The 17,880-nt window shown below is 40.8% G+C and overlaps 1 protein-coding gene across 1 annotated transcript; it reads right to left on the bottom strand.

Annotated features, from left to right (window-relative positions):
* Positions 1-3,080: 3,080 nt before the first annotated feature.
* On the bottom strand, positions 3,081-17,514 carry prune (prune exopolyphosphatase). The gene is made up of 8 exons (XM_072680038.1): positions 17,334-17,514; positions 13,947-14,054; positions 13,609-13,802; positions 12,312-12,496; positions 10,632-10,790; positions 10,246-10,340; positions 8,126-8,284; positions 3,081-5,884 (listed from the first exon to the last, which is right to left on the bottom strand). The coding sequence occupies exons 1-8, from the start codon at positions 17,370-17,372 to the stop codon at positions 5,474-5,476; spliced, it is 1,350 nt and encodes a 449-aa protein (XP_072536139.1). The 5' UTR covers positions 17,373-17,514; the 3' UTR covers positions 3,081-5,473.
* Positions 17,515-17,880: the final 366 nt, after the last annotated feature.

A 17,880-nucleotide genomic window follows, 5' to 3' on the forward strand; every position in this document is an offset into this window, starting at 1 on the left:
ATGGGCTGATCAGTTTTTAATGATTATTTTTTATAAAATTACAAACAATACCAAGCTGAAATAATTTTAATTAATACATTTAACTTACATTGGCAAGATATTATTTAATTTAATTAATTTAATTTATTATTTTAATACAAGGCATACAAGTCTACCAAGGCATTACTTTAATCTCAGGAGAACTATCAGCATACAAAATATATTTAATAATACATTTTTACAAAAACAGAATTATGTAGCAGTTAAAAAAAAACATTAACTTTAAAGTTACTGTATTATTTTTATATAACGTTCAAAAATGTTTAGAAAATGTATTCGATATCTTTTTAGATCTTCACTTATCTTTAATGATTCCTCAGAGAAACACGGCCCGTGCTAAACTAAGATTAGTAAATTAGCTGAAAACGTTTAGGGCCCAGAATCCACCTCTAGAGTAAATTCTGCTGCATCTGTGTGTATTCAGTGTATTTAGCATCACTAATGTTCTTCATGGATCTTGCATGAAGTAGTAGACCTGGCTGTGTCTTTGAGCAGTTGATCCAGCACACACTTTGCTCGCTCAAATTTCAGAGCGAACCATTCCTCATCACGGTTTGGCCTCGGCTCAGCTTTGCATTTGTCTCTGAACCGTGATGCCAGCCTGTGGTCCACAGATGTGTCCTTTGTTAGCCCCTTGGCCCTGAACTGACTGTGGTAGTCTTGGTAGATGGAGTGCTTCTGTTGGCATTGTTGGCGCAGTTCCTCCACAGCTTGGGCAAGAGCCTTGTTCTGCTCCCTCAGCTGCAGGATCTCTCTGTCTTTCTCATAGCGACTCTCTCTGGCAAGTCGAAGCCCTCGCTCAACCACCTGCCACAGAAAACACAGGTAATGCATTAATGAAGACGTCCTACAGTGCCACTGATGGTCTTTCAGCTGTTCCCATGCTACACGAAACACTTCTAGGCCCATTTCAATCAATGCACAGCAGCAGGTATTAAATTTCTACAGCCATGTACCCTCTTTTACATTAAATGGGGCAGCTCCATATACACAAATCCATGTATGACATTTTGCCTTCCCCTATACAATTAGTATGAAGTTGTAGTTGTTTTGTGGAGTTGAGGGTTGTTTATGGGTAACTATTTGACTGGCTAATGAAATCAACTACAATTGTAAACCTCTGAATGTTTTATGCATCCCCTGTGTCACTGGGTAAACCCCCAGGGTGCTCAGACCTGGCCATGGAGATGGCCCTGGAAAGTTCAGATCCAATATACTGAGCCAGAGGCACCCGAAGGCATTCATTACATAGATTGTGTGTGAGATTAGGGTTGGAGCTTTTTTTTGTGAGTTATCCGCTAATCCAATATAAGTTTGGTATCATTGTGCATTTATTCTTTTAAGGTATTTCCAAACTATGTTTGCAGGTGGTCCTAAATGTATAGATGACGAAAGCTACTGCCCACCTGTGCATGCTCCAACAGGGCTGACTCAATGCTGCGCAGCCGACTGTTCTCCAGCTGCAGCTGCCTCACCGTGTTCTCAAAATAGGCCAGGCATTGGTTTAACTGCTTCAGATGAGTGACCTCACCTCTTATGGAAAGTATATCTTGCCACAGGGCCTGTTTTAATGGGTCCGGTGCATTACCTGCAGAACCATCAGCTGACAACTCGGACATCTCTGAGACAAAAAAGATAAACACCACCACCCAAAAAATTCAGTTCATGTTCTCTCATAAAGAATACGCCTAGTTTCAGCTGTAGTAATCTGGTAGTTTGTTTTTAAAATGATAAAAATAAATCTACATTCTTACTGAAAATTGATTTAGCACAGTCCTAAGATTTAACGACCCACTGTTAAAAAATTGCTAAAAAAAAAAATAAATAAATAAGGTTTTAGTCAGTTTTACACCATAACAGATATAATATACACATAATATATATAATATATAATATACTCAGACAAGACTGAAACCTGGCTTGGCTGTCTTGAGTTATTGAGCACAAAGAGAAAACGTACCAGTGAAGCGATCAGAGTGAATGGCCAGGTGATCGAGAGTTCATGACATCATGGTGTTTAAATTCCAGGTAGAACACTGTCTGTGACATCATATTGATTGGAAATGGCGGAATTCAGACGATACAGTATAAATCTGAACAAACCGATGAAAAAAATAACCTGGCAGATGTTTCAGTCACACTTCACTTTGATAGTCCCAGTATAGCAGAGCCATTTAATGACAATGACTTTAGAGGTTTATGCCCTCCATCCAACAAATACAGAGGTGATATATATATAATTTCAGTTAGCATGCATTAATGAATGAAGTTTTATTTCTGCAAATTTATTGTGTAGAATTTTATAATACCTCGTTACTTTTATAATAATAAAAAACAGGCAAAATATGTACCTGTGCCTGCCTAAATGAATACTTTGTGGATGGCAAAGGGGCTTGCTTCCTATTTCTACTTCATATTTGCAGGTGGTGGCAGCAGGCTAAAAATTAAGGACGGCCTTTATAGTGTTTAATTTATTTTTACAACTACAGTAGGCCAATAATTTTAATCATCTTGAGCCACAATCCTCTTGTGGTCAGAGCCTTAGCCAGAGTTAGGCTAAGTGTGATGTCTGAGATTAGGTTTAGATTTAGGGATGACATTTTTAATTACATTCAGCTTTTAGTTTGATTTAATTTATTAGATATTTACTTTGGTATTAAAGACAAGAAGAGAATCTGCAATAGACATCAAGTGTTTAGAAGATCTAACTACTATTATAATATTATACGTATTTGTTGAACTTGGGACATTGGGTATTCATAACCCTACAAAACTACAAAATTACATTTCTCTGGAATTGTAAAGTGGGTCTATTTCTGAATTCCTACATTTTATAAATATTTAATTTATCAATATTTCCTGATATATAAAAATACCAGATATTGGCATAGGTGCATACATCCAGTATATGTGCATAATACATTTTTAAATGGTAATTTCCAAAATAAAAACATGAATACAGGTCAACTCTTATAACAGCAATCATCTCACATCCCTCAAAAAGCAAATGATCACTTTTAGAAACACCAAACAGTTGTTTTTTTTATTTGTAACAATTAAGCCACATTACAAAGTTTCAAGGGTATTTTATATTTAAATTAACATGGAGCATAAAACAATTGAAGGATGTGCTCCTGATTGTCCGGCATCAGTAAAATCACATCATATGACTTATTCAATGCGTATAATTCTGGTCAGATATTGTCTAGTAGGATTTTATACACTAGTGTGTCATGAATGACAGCTGATGACTGAAACTATATTCCTATATCTTACTAACCCTAGAAAAAAAAAAAAAAAGACAAAACGTAGCAGGTACATATATAAACGCTTTAACTAACCAAACACACACAGGCATATGTAGCTCCACGGCTTCCTTAACTCCTTTATAAAAACGTCAAATGAATAACTCACAGTGATTTAATGACATCTGTCCTGTGAAACAATTACTGTTAAGTTTTACCTCTATTATTATGAACACAACTCATACCAACATTGCCAGTACCACAATGAGTGACTTCACCAACACAGCTGTTTTCAGCTAAAACTACTCTGCACAATCAAAGGAGAATTGCATTCAAATTATGAAAGTTGAAATATCAGCATGCTAGTAATACCTGTTAAATCATCTTATTATATTCAAAACAAAACAAGAAAAGGTTACTTTTTCTTTCAAGCTGTAGCAAACAAGAATCATCCTTGGTGCAGCAAATATAATGAACACACAAATAATAATGTTTAAAACATAATAAAGCTATGAAAAATATGTCAGCTTTAGCACATGCCCTTCTGGAAAGCCCTGTCACACTGGGGCTGAAGCTTGCATTATTACTCTTTGGTATTTAGAGGTAAAATCTCTTTCCAACCTTGAGGATGCAGGTGATTCTCATGAGATGAGAAATGGTTACATCAATAACCCAATGCATCAAAGTTTCACTGTTTCTTTCAATGTCTTTTGTACAAATACTCTATACAGTTACCTGGTGACCATTTATCATCAGGGACGACTGAAATGAAAGTTCTGTAATGTACACTCACAAAATTTAAGGTGTTACAAAGAGTTCTTTCAGAGATGCCACAGAAGATGCACTTTTATAATAGAGATGTTTGTTTGAAAAAGATTTTAAAAGGTTAACTTAAAAAAAAAAAAGGTTCTTTACATTCACATCTCTTCTAGAAAAATGGTTCTTCATGGAGGCAAAAGTGGTTCTTCTATGGCGTTGCTCAATGAACACTTTGTAGCACCTTTATTTTTTCAAGACTGTAGATGAACTTGGAAAAAGGCCTGAAACAAATTGACTGCATCATGGCCTTTTAACACTTGTGGTGGTTTCAAACTTGAAGTTCATTATGCTTTGAAAGTCTTGCTAATACTAAGTACTATGTATTAGAGGAGAGATGGGACAGCTATTACGCAGCCATGGCTCGACCATCAGTATTGATCTGCATTAGTAATATGCATATCCACCATGCACTGATGTATGATATGTGGCAAGAAATGTCAACGTACAAACAAACACTTAGCTCTTCACTAAAACTCTTTTACATGAACAATCTACAGCCTTAAATTCCTAACACTGATAACACTAACCCAGCGATCAATCACATGAGAGTGAGGGTAATGAGGGGGCTTTTTGAGCTTCATTTAAACATAGTCTGGGCTGTATTCCCCTCCTAGCCTGCTGAAAAAGTATGTTTTTTCTTTAGAGGGAAAAACCCCTAAAAACAACAACAACAAAAAAAAAAACAGCTACAAAATGAATAATGGCAACTCTGGCATCAATACTGCTACATATGTTGAGAAGGAAAAAAAAACTAACCAGCAATATCATCAATCCAAAAGAAAAATGGTACGTAAATGAGGTGTTAGTAAATGGCCCATGGGATAAATTGTAACCTTGTAACATGTTGAAAGGGGGGGGGGGAGCATTACCAGATACCAGATATCTATCCTCTTCTTATTTAGCTGCATTTAACAATTTCTACTCATAAAACCGTAGCATAATAGTGAGGACGACGACCTGAGCAAAGGCTGCTTTATCAATTTGCAGAACATCATGTGCTGAGGAGTTCATGGCGTGATCAAGTGGGCTAAAAGTAATACAAAGAAAATTTAGTCTTATTACAGAAACACTGTAATATAAATAAGTCTGAAAGCATTCAGTAAGGTAAGTATGTATGTCCAAATGTTGAACACATGTACCAGCGGATATCGGTCCTTCACAAAAATTATGTCTTCATTGACATTGTACCAAAGAAACACCAGAAAAGTGTACTTTTCCAAAGAACCTCAGTTTCCAGACCAGAAAGGAGCTTTTTTGCATTTTGTGCCCTGTGATTCCGTACATATGCAGTGCATCCTCTTCAACAAGAAGGTTGTCTCCAGTGGCCGACATCTTCAGAAGCGGGGGTCAGCAAAAGAATGGGTGTGGGATCACTGTCCTTCAAAGGGTCTGTCCTCTTCACAGGCAATCCTGCTGACTTTTTCCACTAGCACCTCTGCACTGATCTTAGGAAGGCCATTGTCCAAAGGACAGCCCTCAACCAGACTGTTCATGGGCGTTGGGGGGACACCGGAGTCTTCTTCTAAGGCAGCATCCTCACAGCACTGCTGAGAGTCACTTGGATCCTGTGTGCATTCGTCATCCAGCTCCAGGTCTTCCAGGTTCCCGCTTTGTGCCATTTTGCTTTCCCGGTCTTTAAGAAAGTCTGAAATAATGGGCAATACCTTCTTGCGAGAGGCCAGCGTGTTACCCTGAACGTAGGCTTTCACGTCTGGATAGGGACTGCTCATTGGACTGAGCTCCAAATTGGGGTTCCTGGCTTTTTCCAGTGCTTTGCTTACCTATTGAAGGAGTCAAACAATATTAAAGAGTCAATTACCATTTTCTCAGCATGTGCATTATAATGAAGCCAATATACATACACAGTTACATCAGAAATTATTACCACCATTATTTCAGCTCCACCTACCATATAGGAGCATTATAGTTCTATAATTACAGTCTGTAGTCCATCTGTTTCTCTGCATACTCTGTTAGCCTTTACCCTGTTCTTCAATGGTCAGGAACTGACAGGACCACCACAGACCTTGGTGGTCCAGGGTGAAAGGAGGCAAAAATAAAATGCAGAGAAACAGATGGACTACAGACTGTAATCAAAGAACTACAGAGTGCTCCTTACAGTAAGTGGAGCTGATTTATTCACCATCAGATAACATTGTATGAAGATTTCATAACAAGTAACCTAATAGAAATGATTCAAAATTAACTGGGAAAAAAAAAATCGTACAATAACATACTTCTTGACATTCAACACACTTATTGTCATAGCCACGTTTCCACCATCCAGGACTGATTCTGGACTCATTTGGGGGAGTGTCTCGTCATCGCTGATTTGCTTTCACACAGAAGAATTCCATTTGAACCGTGGATCAATAATGCAGTTACAAACATCACTTACCTGTGTGCATTTTTGCACTGTTCTGTGGTAAAAACGGTTCATATAAAATTCTTCTGTATGAAATCAAACTGGCAATGATGAGCCCCTCCCCCAAACAAGCCCAAATCGCTCCTAGGTGCAGATTTGGGCATTTGGATGAATGGTGACAATGTCCTTAGTATGTTAACAGCCCAAGTTAGAGGTCTACACAGGCTAGCCCCCCCCACCCCCAAATTACCCAACTGCCCAAGCCCACCTCTCACAGTTCCCAGCAAACAACAATATCCTCCCACTCTAGCCCGCATCTAAAGCAGGGTTGGGTTTTTTTGTTTGTTTGTTTCAGGGCATTTTCCTGTTGAAGTGCTTTTTAGATCGAAAGTGGCATTACTGCACTGCTGACCCTTTGAAAAGCACTTATGTGTTATCGGTCTGTCCTTATATATATATATACCAAACACGTGCAACAAGTGAGGTCACAGGTGCTAGAAGAGCAGTTATCAAGTGCAGAATGGACTATGGTGGAAGGGACATCCTGTGCACTCAAAGCTTCACCACTGGCAAATTCTCTGTAATAAGTACAGAGATGGCCTATTTACATAGCTAACTATAATGACAACTATTACAGTTAGTTCAATCTTATTGACAAGTTTGAAAGAAATACAGCTAATTATAGATCAGGTAAAAGAGAATATTATTTTTAGATTCTAGCTCGTCATTAAGGTGTTTAATCAGTGTGTGTATTCTTCTCATTGTATGCTTCTGCAAAATAATTGTAATATTACGTAAATGTGGACTGAAAGCTTAAAGGGGCCCTTAAAAATGGTATTTTCCTTAGTTAAATAACGAGAGTTTGACATGGACCTGACAAACCTGCAACAAATGACAGTGCTTTTGTTACAGCGTTAAAACTAGAGATGGACTAATCAGCGTTTTTAAGTCTTCCAGCTTGATCAGCAGATCACAGATGGAGGGTGGGGCTTGTAAAACAGCATCTGGGCATTTTTCAAGCATCTACTTGTGCATCAAATAACCTGCAAATTACTGCATTCATTTGCATTATTGGCTTTTTGTTTTGTTTTTTCTTGTTGCACTTCACAAAATATTTGGTGTTCCTTGAGACAAACACTACCTCTAAAAGTGGGTCCTAGCATAAGTAGGTTTGGGAAGCCTGATCTAGAACTTTGTTTTTTTACATTCAAACCTGGGGACCCACTGACCTACACAGTTTCAGCTACTCCCTGCCCCAAAACACCTAATTCAGCTCACTAAGGGCCTGGTAATTAACTGAAGAGCTGGATCCAGTGTGTTGGGGCAGGAAATAGCTGGAACTGGCAGGTCAGTAGGCCCCCAGGACAGGACCTGATCCAGAGCACCACAGAGGTACCAAATCTAAGTAAAACCAAAAGGCATGATGTCCTCAAGAAAATTCTGGAAATTTATACAGACTGTGCAAACTGTGAAACCACAAACCGTATTGATATTAAAATTAGTCTTTTTTAATGATTTTTAAAAAATGCATTATTGTGGTATAATAAACAGAGATTAAATATTAGGTCACATTATATTAAATTAAAATTAGCACATGCCTACTTCACAGTTAATGTTAAAGTATGTTCTGGTCAATACTAAAGTGTCTCTGAAGTACCTCATCTCTGTAAAGCGTGCTGGAACTGTAAACCGCGAGCTGCCGGAAAGGCTCCTTACTGTCAATGAATGAGATGGTCATGGCCACCACCAGGTTGTAACTGTACTTGTGACAGAACTCACAAAGCTCCTGCTGTAGACGCTTTCTCTGTAGGAAAGACTAGGAATACACAGGTTTTTCAGTATTTTAGCACAGGAGTTTTAAAAGTACCACAGAACTATTGCTAAGAGGAGCAGCTTACAGTGCATCCGGAAAGTATTCACAGCGCTTCACTTTTTCCACATTTTGTTAGGTTACAGCCTTATTCCAAATTGTATTAAATTAATCTCTTTCCTCAAAATTCTACACAAAATACCCCATTATGACCATGTGAAAAAAGTTTTCTTGAGAGTTCTGAAAATTTATTAAAATTAAAAAACAAAGAAATCATATTTACATAAGTATTCACAGCCTTTGCTTAATACTTTGTAGAACCACCCTTGGCAGCAACTACAGCCTCAAGTCTTTTTGAATATGATGCCACAAGCTTGGCACGCCTCTCTTTAGGCAGTTTTGCCCATTCTTCTTTGCAGTACCTCTGAAGCTCCATCAGGTTGGATGGGAGACGTCTGTGCACAGCCATTTTCAGATCTCTCCAGAGATGTTCAATCGGATTCAAGTCTGGGCTCTGGCTGGGCCACTCCAGGACATTCACAGAGTGGTCCTGAAGCCACTCCTTTGAGATCTTGGCTGTGTGCTTCGGATCGTTGTCCTGCTGAAAAATGAACCGTCGCCCCAGTCTGAGGTCAAGAGCGCTATGGAGTAGGTTTTCATCCAGGATGTCTCTGTACATTGCTGCATTCATCTTTCCCTCTATCCTGACTAGTCTGGCAGTTCCTGCTGCTGAAAAACATCCCCATAGTATGATGCTGCCACCACCATGCTTGACTGTAGGGATGGTATTGGCCTCGTGATGAGCAGTGCCTGGTTTCCTCCAAACATGACGCCTGGCATTCACACCAAAGAGTTCAATCTTTGTCTCATCAGACCAGAGAATTTTGTTTCTCCTTCAGGTGCCTTTTGGCAAATTCCAGACGGGCTGCCTTGTGCCTTTTACTAAGGAGTGGCTTTCGCCTGGCCACTCTGCCATACAGGCCTGATTGGTGGATTGCTGCAGAGATGGTTGTCCTTCTGCAAGGTTCTCCTCTCTCCACGGAGGAACGCTGGAGCTCTGACAGAGTGACCATCGGGTTCTTGGTCACCTCCCTGACCAAGGCTCTTCTCCCCCGATCGCTTAATTTAGATGGCCGGCCAGCTCTAGGGAGAGTCCTGGTGGTTCCAAACTTCTTCCATTTACGGATGATGGAGGCCACTGTGCTCATTGGGACCTTCAAAGCAGCAGAAATTTTTCTGTATCCTTCCCCAGATTTGTGCCTCGAGACTATTTTGTCTCGGAGGTCTACAGACAATTCCTTTGACTTCATGCTTGGTGTTTGCGCTCTGACATGCAGTCAACTGTGGGACCTTATATAGACAGGTGTGTGCCTTTCCAAATCATGTCCAATCAACTGGATTTACCACAGGGGGACTCCATTTAAGCTGTAGAAACATCTCAAGGATGATCAGTGGAAACAGGATGCACCTGAGCTCAATTTTGAGCTTCATGGCGAAGGCTGTGAATACTTACGTAAATGTGATTTCTTTGTTTTTTATTTTTAATAAATTTTCAGAACTCTCAAGAAAACTTTTTTCACATGGTCATAATGGGGTATTTTGTGTAGAATTTTGAGGAAAGAGATTAATTTAATACAATTTGGAATAAGGCTGTAACCTAACAAAATGTGGAAAAAGTGAAGCGCTGTGAATACTTTCCGGATGCACTGTATATGCACTGGAAGAAAGCACTTTTACAGAGAAGTTAACTTTTAAATGTGATCCGTGCACAAGTCTAAAAACATGACCCCAAGAAAGCTATACACAGAATTCTGCTGTGGAATTCTGAGTGAGCCCTTCACTCTCTTAGTAGAAAGCAGGAAAGTCATTAAAAATACAGACAGAAATGAATTTTCATTTACTTCAGCAAAACAATAATCCCTCTACAGGTGCTAGAAAGCATTACCAAGATTCAAAAAGACACTTACCTCAAGTGTCATGTAGACAGCACTGACAGCCAGTCTTAAATCCCCCCCAGATACAGCTTTCATGTCCTTTAACAACATCTGCTCAGTGTTGAGGCCTGATCAACAGGATATACCTATTAGTATTTAAGCAAATCATTGTGGCCGAGCAAAATTTATCTCCATTTTTGCCACTCTTCATTTGACAATCTGAATCTGGCAGTTTTTTTTTATTGTGTCAATTTCATGATGAATAGACCAAGACACAAATGCTCTTTTCAAAGGCTTTTTCTTTTTCCTGCTGTAATTTTCTAAGATTTTTGCCTGACAGCATCAAGACACTGGACAATAAACATTTTTATTCACCACCCTCCACCCCTCAGGAAAAGTCCCCATTATTTACAGCTTACCTGACACATCAAACTTTGCATTCTGCAGAGACTGGAAGAGGATGCTTCGAGGAGGGAGCTTAGGGAACCGAGTCTCGAGTAGAATGGCATACTGACTATCCTTAGGAGTCACTTTTCCTGCCTCAGGTGCCATATTAACACAGTCAGTGATAATAGTGCCTGACAACAGAAGTATATTTGATGAGTTATTTAACACTGTATAATAAATAAAAATAACCACACACACTTTTAAAGTCATAATCCAACTGCTTACGGTCATTTACTAATTAGCATGAACTGTGAATTGTGAGTCACTGTTGTAAATCTGTTTCGAGCAGTTCTGCGTCTAAAATAAGTACTCTCAGCTCAACCAGTTGGCTCCAGGCCGAGTAAACAACAGGCTGAGCTGTGAGCACAAGCATTCATGTTGAAAATTGCCATGGAGCCTGGTAATAATCCTGTTTAATTATTATGGCAGCTTCAAAGGCCAAACAGTCTGGGGATTCACACTAAAGTCAATGAAGCGTCTGGCTGGATGATGGCGTTTTAACCTGTTGCGTTTTGTGATTTTTCTTCTTCACAATGCTGAGCACATTTTTAGCAGTGTTTTTAATAAAAACACTAAATCAAGCATCAGTACATCTGGTCCTGAATCATGATATGATTTAAAGCTCCTGGGGACACATTTCGAGATATTGATTTTTTTTTGTATGATATCCAACTTGTGTATGACACCAAACAGGTGTTAGATTAAGCGTTCAGTAAAGCTTGCATACAAAAGACGAAGCTGAAATATGATGAACACTTCTCAAACATCACACTCATCAGATCCCTCTGAGGACGGTCTGGGCATGGTCTTAATATTGTAATAAACGTGCGTGACCATCAGCCCTCTTAAACATTTTGTTTATGCTACCATGGCAACACACAATGTGTTGAGAAGTTGTATTTTAACTGTGGTTGTGATTTCACAGAGCATTTTTCCACAGGTTTACTGAGGTTCTGCTATCGGTAACAGAGTTATCAGCTCATACATAGAATCAACCTCGAGCCATGACTGGTGGAGCGGCTGCTACGCATACTCAGTCATCCCTCACTGCTTCGGTAGCCGATGACACACTGTGCCATTAGGGCGAGGTACGAGTGGTCAGCAAGGAGCGGATCTCCCCAGCTACAAAGTTCAAATTCAGCAGTAAAACGGAGGGACGATGGGTTCCAAGCATGAGGTAGCGGGTCCAGTAGCGGGTCGAGCATTATCTTACCAGGTTTAGCAGGTTTAGCTCTGCAGGTTGCTCAGACTCAGAGAGGGTGGAGCCATGTAAGCCTTGCGATTGGTCTGGGGTATGCTGACATATGTATGCCCCACTTTTAGAACTGCCCCTTCCACGTTGAGAGGAGAGCAATGGTAGCCGTTTATTACACTTTGTGAAGATTGCTTTTTACATTTACACTGGGGGCCATTAGGAGCTAGATTAACTTAATTAAAACTGAAAGAATTAGGTTCCCAGGCGCTTTAATATATAACACAGTAGGCTGCCACAGTGATTTTTAGGTAAACAGGAAGCGTTTTTCCACATTAAATTACTTATGTTTTGTTTTTCGGAATATGGGAACATGATGCCCCAAAGCACACTGCTGTTTACTGAAACCCACTCAAGCATTGTTACTCCTCCACACTAGGATGACTTCCAAGGTACTTACCATATAGGAGCTGTGCCACCTGTTGGTCCAACAGCTCAGGTGCCTTCTGGACAATGTGCTCGGTCACCAGAGTGGCACAGGAACCCACGGCCTCGACAGTCACAGGGCAACAGGGGGAAGGGGCCCTGTCTAGACGATGATGGTCAATGACCTCCACTACGGCTTTCTCTAATGCACGGTCAGCTCTGCAGAAAGCACATACTGATATTACAGTAAACACAGCATAACCTAGCACAGTGTTCTACTGCATGCTGGCATCTGACAGCATTTCATCAGTCTTCTGTACTTACAAGGTAACTTCTACAAACACCATCAAAACTAAAATCCCTCAGTTTAAGTTACACTGAGAACTTTTATCTAAGCATAACAACAGAAATGCCTTTGCTTTTATGGAATATTTAGAGGGCCGTGATTCATAAGTGAAGTGAAAAACATTGCATATATTCATCTACTGTGGCTTCTGTCAAGGGCTGGGATATATTAGCCAGCAAGTGAACAGTCAGTTCTGTGATTTATTGTTAAAAGCATAAGAATCTGAGCCACTTTGGCTAGATGACTGAGTCAGAGCGTCTCCCAACCATCAGGCAGGTCTTGTAGGGTTTTTCTGGTATGCAGGGGTCAGTACCTACCAAAAGTGCTCCAAGAAAGGACAGGATGTTGTCAGCTCAATTGTGGTGGCACAAGGGGACATACTTAATATTTGGTACTATTGTTATGGCTGAACGGTGATACATCAATAACACTTTAGTTTATGCATCATAACTCTTATAAATGATTCAGCCAACAGGTGGTTTCTGGGTGATTACAAGCATCACCCAGGCAGACTGATGACCATTATGGTCTTTTGGGATGGCTGTAACTTGAAAGGAATTAAACTTAGCAGTCACCAGAGAATTGGTCCAACACTTCACCCACTGGTTTCTTTTAATGGTCTCCAATTTGCCATGTTCCATGTTAATCAGGGTCACTGATCAAAACTTGGCATCTAGACGTATCCCTTCATAATAAAGAGGGAGGGGGCCATACAGTACACACACCTACACTTTTTCTGATGTCATTCTAGAGGTTATACTTTTTGGGCCTATTTTGTGAATAGGCTGAACTTACACAGTTACAGAATTTTCTTATTTAAGAGCCTTAATGTATCTGAGCCAGACCTAACTGTGTAGTACATAATCAGGACCAATTACAGGCATTTTAACACAATACTGAAAAAAGAACAGAATCATGACCTCAGACCTGCCATTACAGTCGCATCAAACCTAAAAATGAGTAACAGTGACTGAGGGAAACATACTCAGGTAAAACATTGTGGTCCACTAATGTAACGGCCAGCTGTTGCAAGCCATGTAGATCCACCTCGTCTCTGAACAGCAGGTAGTCCTGGGATAAGCCAGTCTCTCTTAGCAGGAAAATGTTGTCAGAGCGCAGGGAGAACTCTGCTCGTGGGATGTTCAGGACAGGCACTGCTGCTTTCCCAGAGTCCAGTGTCTAGAAATAAAACAACAATGTCCCGCCTTCAGCACAGCACAGCCATGAGCACGGCCATGCCATATATGGAAAAGTATTCCACACCCAGGCCATTAAGCCTCACATACTAAATCCAAGTCAACTACAAGATAATCAGTAACTCACCTTTGACAGAAAATAAGCAAAGGTGAGGGCTGATACCATGGAGTCCATATCACACGCCTCATTCCCCAGCACCACATGCAGCAACCCCGAGCTGCTCTTCATGTGACCCTAATGGTGTAGAACAATGGATAAAGACCAGACATTGGACTCCACACTTTAATTCAATGAACTCTGTACAATTAGCCCAACAGTTAGCTGACCATGGTGATCATCGGTCAAACTAACGGTTTGGAGGAGGACACTGTGGGTCTAGGGTCAACCTTTTAAAAACAGTTCTGAGTAAATACAACATCTAAGAGTTGCCATCTAATAGTGTCTCAGATTACACAACTGCTAAGGACTGGTCTAGTGGGCAGATCAGTACTGACTGAGGGGAAAACACATTTCTGCTGAGCCAGTTCTTCTGCTTCTAAGGGTAATGTGCTCATGCTCCCCTGGCTCTGTCCTTTCTCCTAGTCACTGCATTTCATGGTGCAAGTAAAAAGATATGATGCTCAGTCAGTTTTTAAGGCCGGTTTTTAGTTTCTGTGTCTATTTACAATAAACATCAGCCAGCAGACTCACTGAAGTACAACGGTAGAGTAGTGCTGTGTTTTACTATACTGCAAAACGCAAGACTACAATGCAATGCCTACATGATCTCTTGTTTATCAGTAGCACAGATATTTGGTGATTCATTGGAATCAGAAGAGCAGACTGTTTAGGCTAGGGGTTCTCAATCAGGTTTTTGCCCTCTGATCTGGTCAGGGTATCTTAATGCTAAGTATCAGCCGATACTGATCCAATCTTTGTCAAATAATTTAGTTAAGATGTGCTGCTGATTAATAATGGCGTTGTTTTTAGTGCACAGTTAATACAACCAGACATTCTGGACTGATTTTTTATTTTATTTAGTTTGGTAACTTCTGGTAACACTCATTTTACAGTATGTTTGATATCCTCCAATCCAGTCTGACTCACCTCCCTGATCCCTCAGCTCTTAAAATCACCTTAAAATCTTTTTTATATAAAAATTACATTATATAGTGTTGTGAAGGCTAGGATTTGGTTTTCTATACCACAGACGATTTAGCCCTCACCTCTCGGTTTTGAAAGCTTGAATGTATAATATTTTACATTGCATTTGGCTGACGCTCGTATCCAGAATCACTCACATTTGCATCATGTTACACATATAGGCAAATATAGTGTTTGGAGTCTTGCTTAGGACTCCCGTTTAGTGTAATATGGTATGCTTATTCAGCTGGTGAATAGAACCCTAGTATGCCACATTACGGTGTAGTGTAGTGTGTTATTGTGTTGTTACTGACTACACTACACCAGCCACTGTCCAGTGCTGGTTTAACACCAAAGAAAGGCACTGGCTTTTCTGGGACAGCCGTCAATGACACCTAGAGGATACGCTGCTAGAATGGGAACACATAAATGATACCACATCCGTTAAAATTTACTCTGGGTGAAATTGAGACATTCCTACTTTTCCTACTATGAAAAACAAATATCAGATATCCAGCTTTTTTGTGAATGCAGTTAAATTCTTCAAATTTGTGGTTGGTGTGGCGCAACAGATAACACCACTACCTGCCACTGAGCTACCACACCCTGCGGGAGACTGGTGTTCGATTCCCAGTCTGGGTGACTATGCTGCGCTATGCCAATAAGAGTCCTTGGGCAAGACTCCTAACACTACATTGGCCCACCTCTGTAATACGAGTAATCTTGTAAGTCGCTCTGGATAAGAGCGTCTACTAAATGCCGTAAATGTAAATGTAAATTTTAGACCCATTAAGCAAATATGCACCATCATTCCTCCCCCTGAAGACAGTATTCCTCCTTCCTGCGTTTATGAAGTTCTTTTGGTGTGCTGATATGATCAGGTTGCTTTGGAACAGGATGGTGGCGTATCCTGGCTAATCTCGTCACTTTGCTCTCGAAATTTTTTGGCTGGATGAACTGGACTGGTAAACATGGTGCTCTGGCTGTTTGGCCCTTTTCATATGGTTGTCGTCTATGTTGAATCCGACTTTCTCATTTAGTTGCCAGACCAATTTTAACCTAACCATAACTCTTTTTAGAGGATAAAAGCAGACATTCAAAGTAAACAAGATTTACAGACACTTACAGAAGTTTTTCTTGCTGCATTTTAATTGAATACAGTGCTCTGTAAAAAGGCAGACAATCACTCTGCAGCTGGCGTCAACATGAACAATTAGTGAGCAGGTTCCAGATGCAGCCATGCAAGTCCTGACACTACCTCCACCATGCTTTACCACGGAGCCTGTATGTCTCGGATTAGGACCCGATTCTCCTCTCCACTTTGGCAGATGTTGATCTTGGTCTCATCAGTCAATAAAAGTCCAGCGCTTCTATGGCTCACCTCAGGTCCATCAGCATGACCATTCCCATTCTGATCAACCAGCTTGGCCAGGTTGTACACGCTGGTAGACCAGTTAAACCATCAACCTCAAAACATAAACATACCCTATGCTGGTCAAGAGCTAAGCGGGGCAACCAGCTGGACCACCTTGAGCTGGCCAGTTTCTGCAGTAAGATGCTCCTGTAGCATTCAATTGCCAATGTTTTTTTTAATCTGCCAAAAAAGCTGCAGCAAATCTGTTTATTAAAATCTGGTTACTTTTGGACACTCGCCGTGGTTTTGGTAAAACAACACAGATTTACAAGAGTACAGAAATCCACTGGATGTCAATAAGCTTTAAATACAACTCAACCAATAACAGACTGAACCCAGAGCCGGTTTCTCAGCTCAAGTCCGGAATAACAGTCAGTCATTTATTTAGTTTGATCAGCATAAGAAAACATCAGTTTACCTGACAGTCTAAATCCTCACAGCTGTCACTCTCAGGCCTAAACACTTGCCTAGGATTAGCCAGTCAAAAGACGAGCAAAAAGCCAAGCGCCCGGTTTTGAACACAGAGGCGTTCCTACAGAAAACACTAGCTAGCTAGATCTGCACTAATGATCACAGCAACGTTGTAGTATTAGCTAGCTAGCAGATCGCTGCTCATGCACACGCACTGTCACCAAAACCCAATTAGCTAACAAACCTGCAAGCTTAGCCAGCACGAAGCACAGTAAACAGCAACACAAACTCGTGCATTTTACTGTTCAGCCCCTCAACATACCAAGTCTGCACATGCGCACTGAGCAAACCAGCGTGCGGCGATCAATGTTCAGCAACTTTTCCCCTCGTACTGTTTAGCTAGCAAGTACTTCTGCCGCCTTTCGCTCCGAACACAGACTTGCTGTAATGACATTAGTTTTAACACAGAGCTGCTGCAGTGAGAACAACACCGAGCCCATAAACCCTACGAATTAGACACGTGAACACGTTGATAAAGAGATAAAGCGTCCGTTTTACTAACTTACCTGAAGCACGGCGCGACAGCTCCGTAAATACGTCTCCATCCTCCCCGAGGACCACCGTAGGTCTGCAGAATCCTTGAGGCCTGTGAAGACGCCCCTGACAGGCAAACAAGCTCGTAGTAGTTTGTAAAGCCCCGTACTGAGGAGCTGCTACCGCTACTGCTGCGAAAGGTTAGTGCCGATTCACGGCTGTGGTCAGTTACAACGCGCACTAACGTAACTGCTGTGCGCCCCCAATCACGTGGTTAGGAGCTTGTGGGTAATGGAGTCCGGCAGCGTAGAGAGGCCGTCTCAGCAGCTTTATGGCTGGTTTACGAGGATTTCAAGGCCTAAAGAGTGCGAAATCCTCCCTCTTTTCTCGCCTTTACATTGAGATTTGTTTAGTGGAGATGCACTCCTGAAAATATGATTACGGTTAAGCAAGATGCGAGACTTCTTCCTTCTGCTTCACGCAGAAAGATTTCACCATATCCCAAAGGACAATAGAGACCTTTGAAATATTTATACCCATGCCCTGATACTTTACACAACTTTATTCTGGGCCTCTACG

This window comes from Salminus brasiliensis, chromosome 5 (assembly GCF_030463535.1).
Source record: "Salminus brasiliensis chromosome 5, fSalBra1.hap2, whole genome shotgun sequence".
NCBI lineage: Eukaryota > Metazoa > Chordata > Actinopteri > Characiformes > Bryconidae > Salminus > Salminus brasiliensis.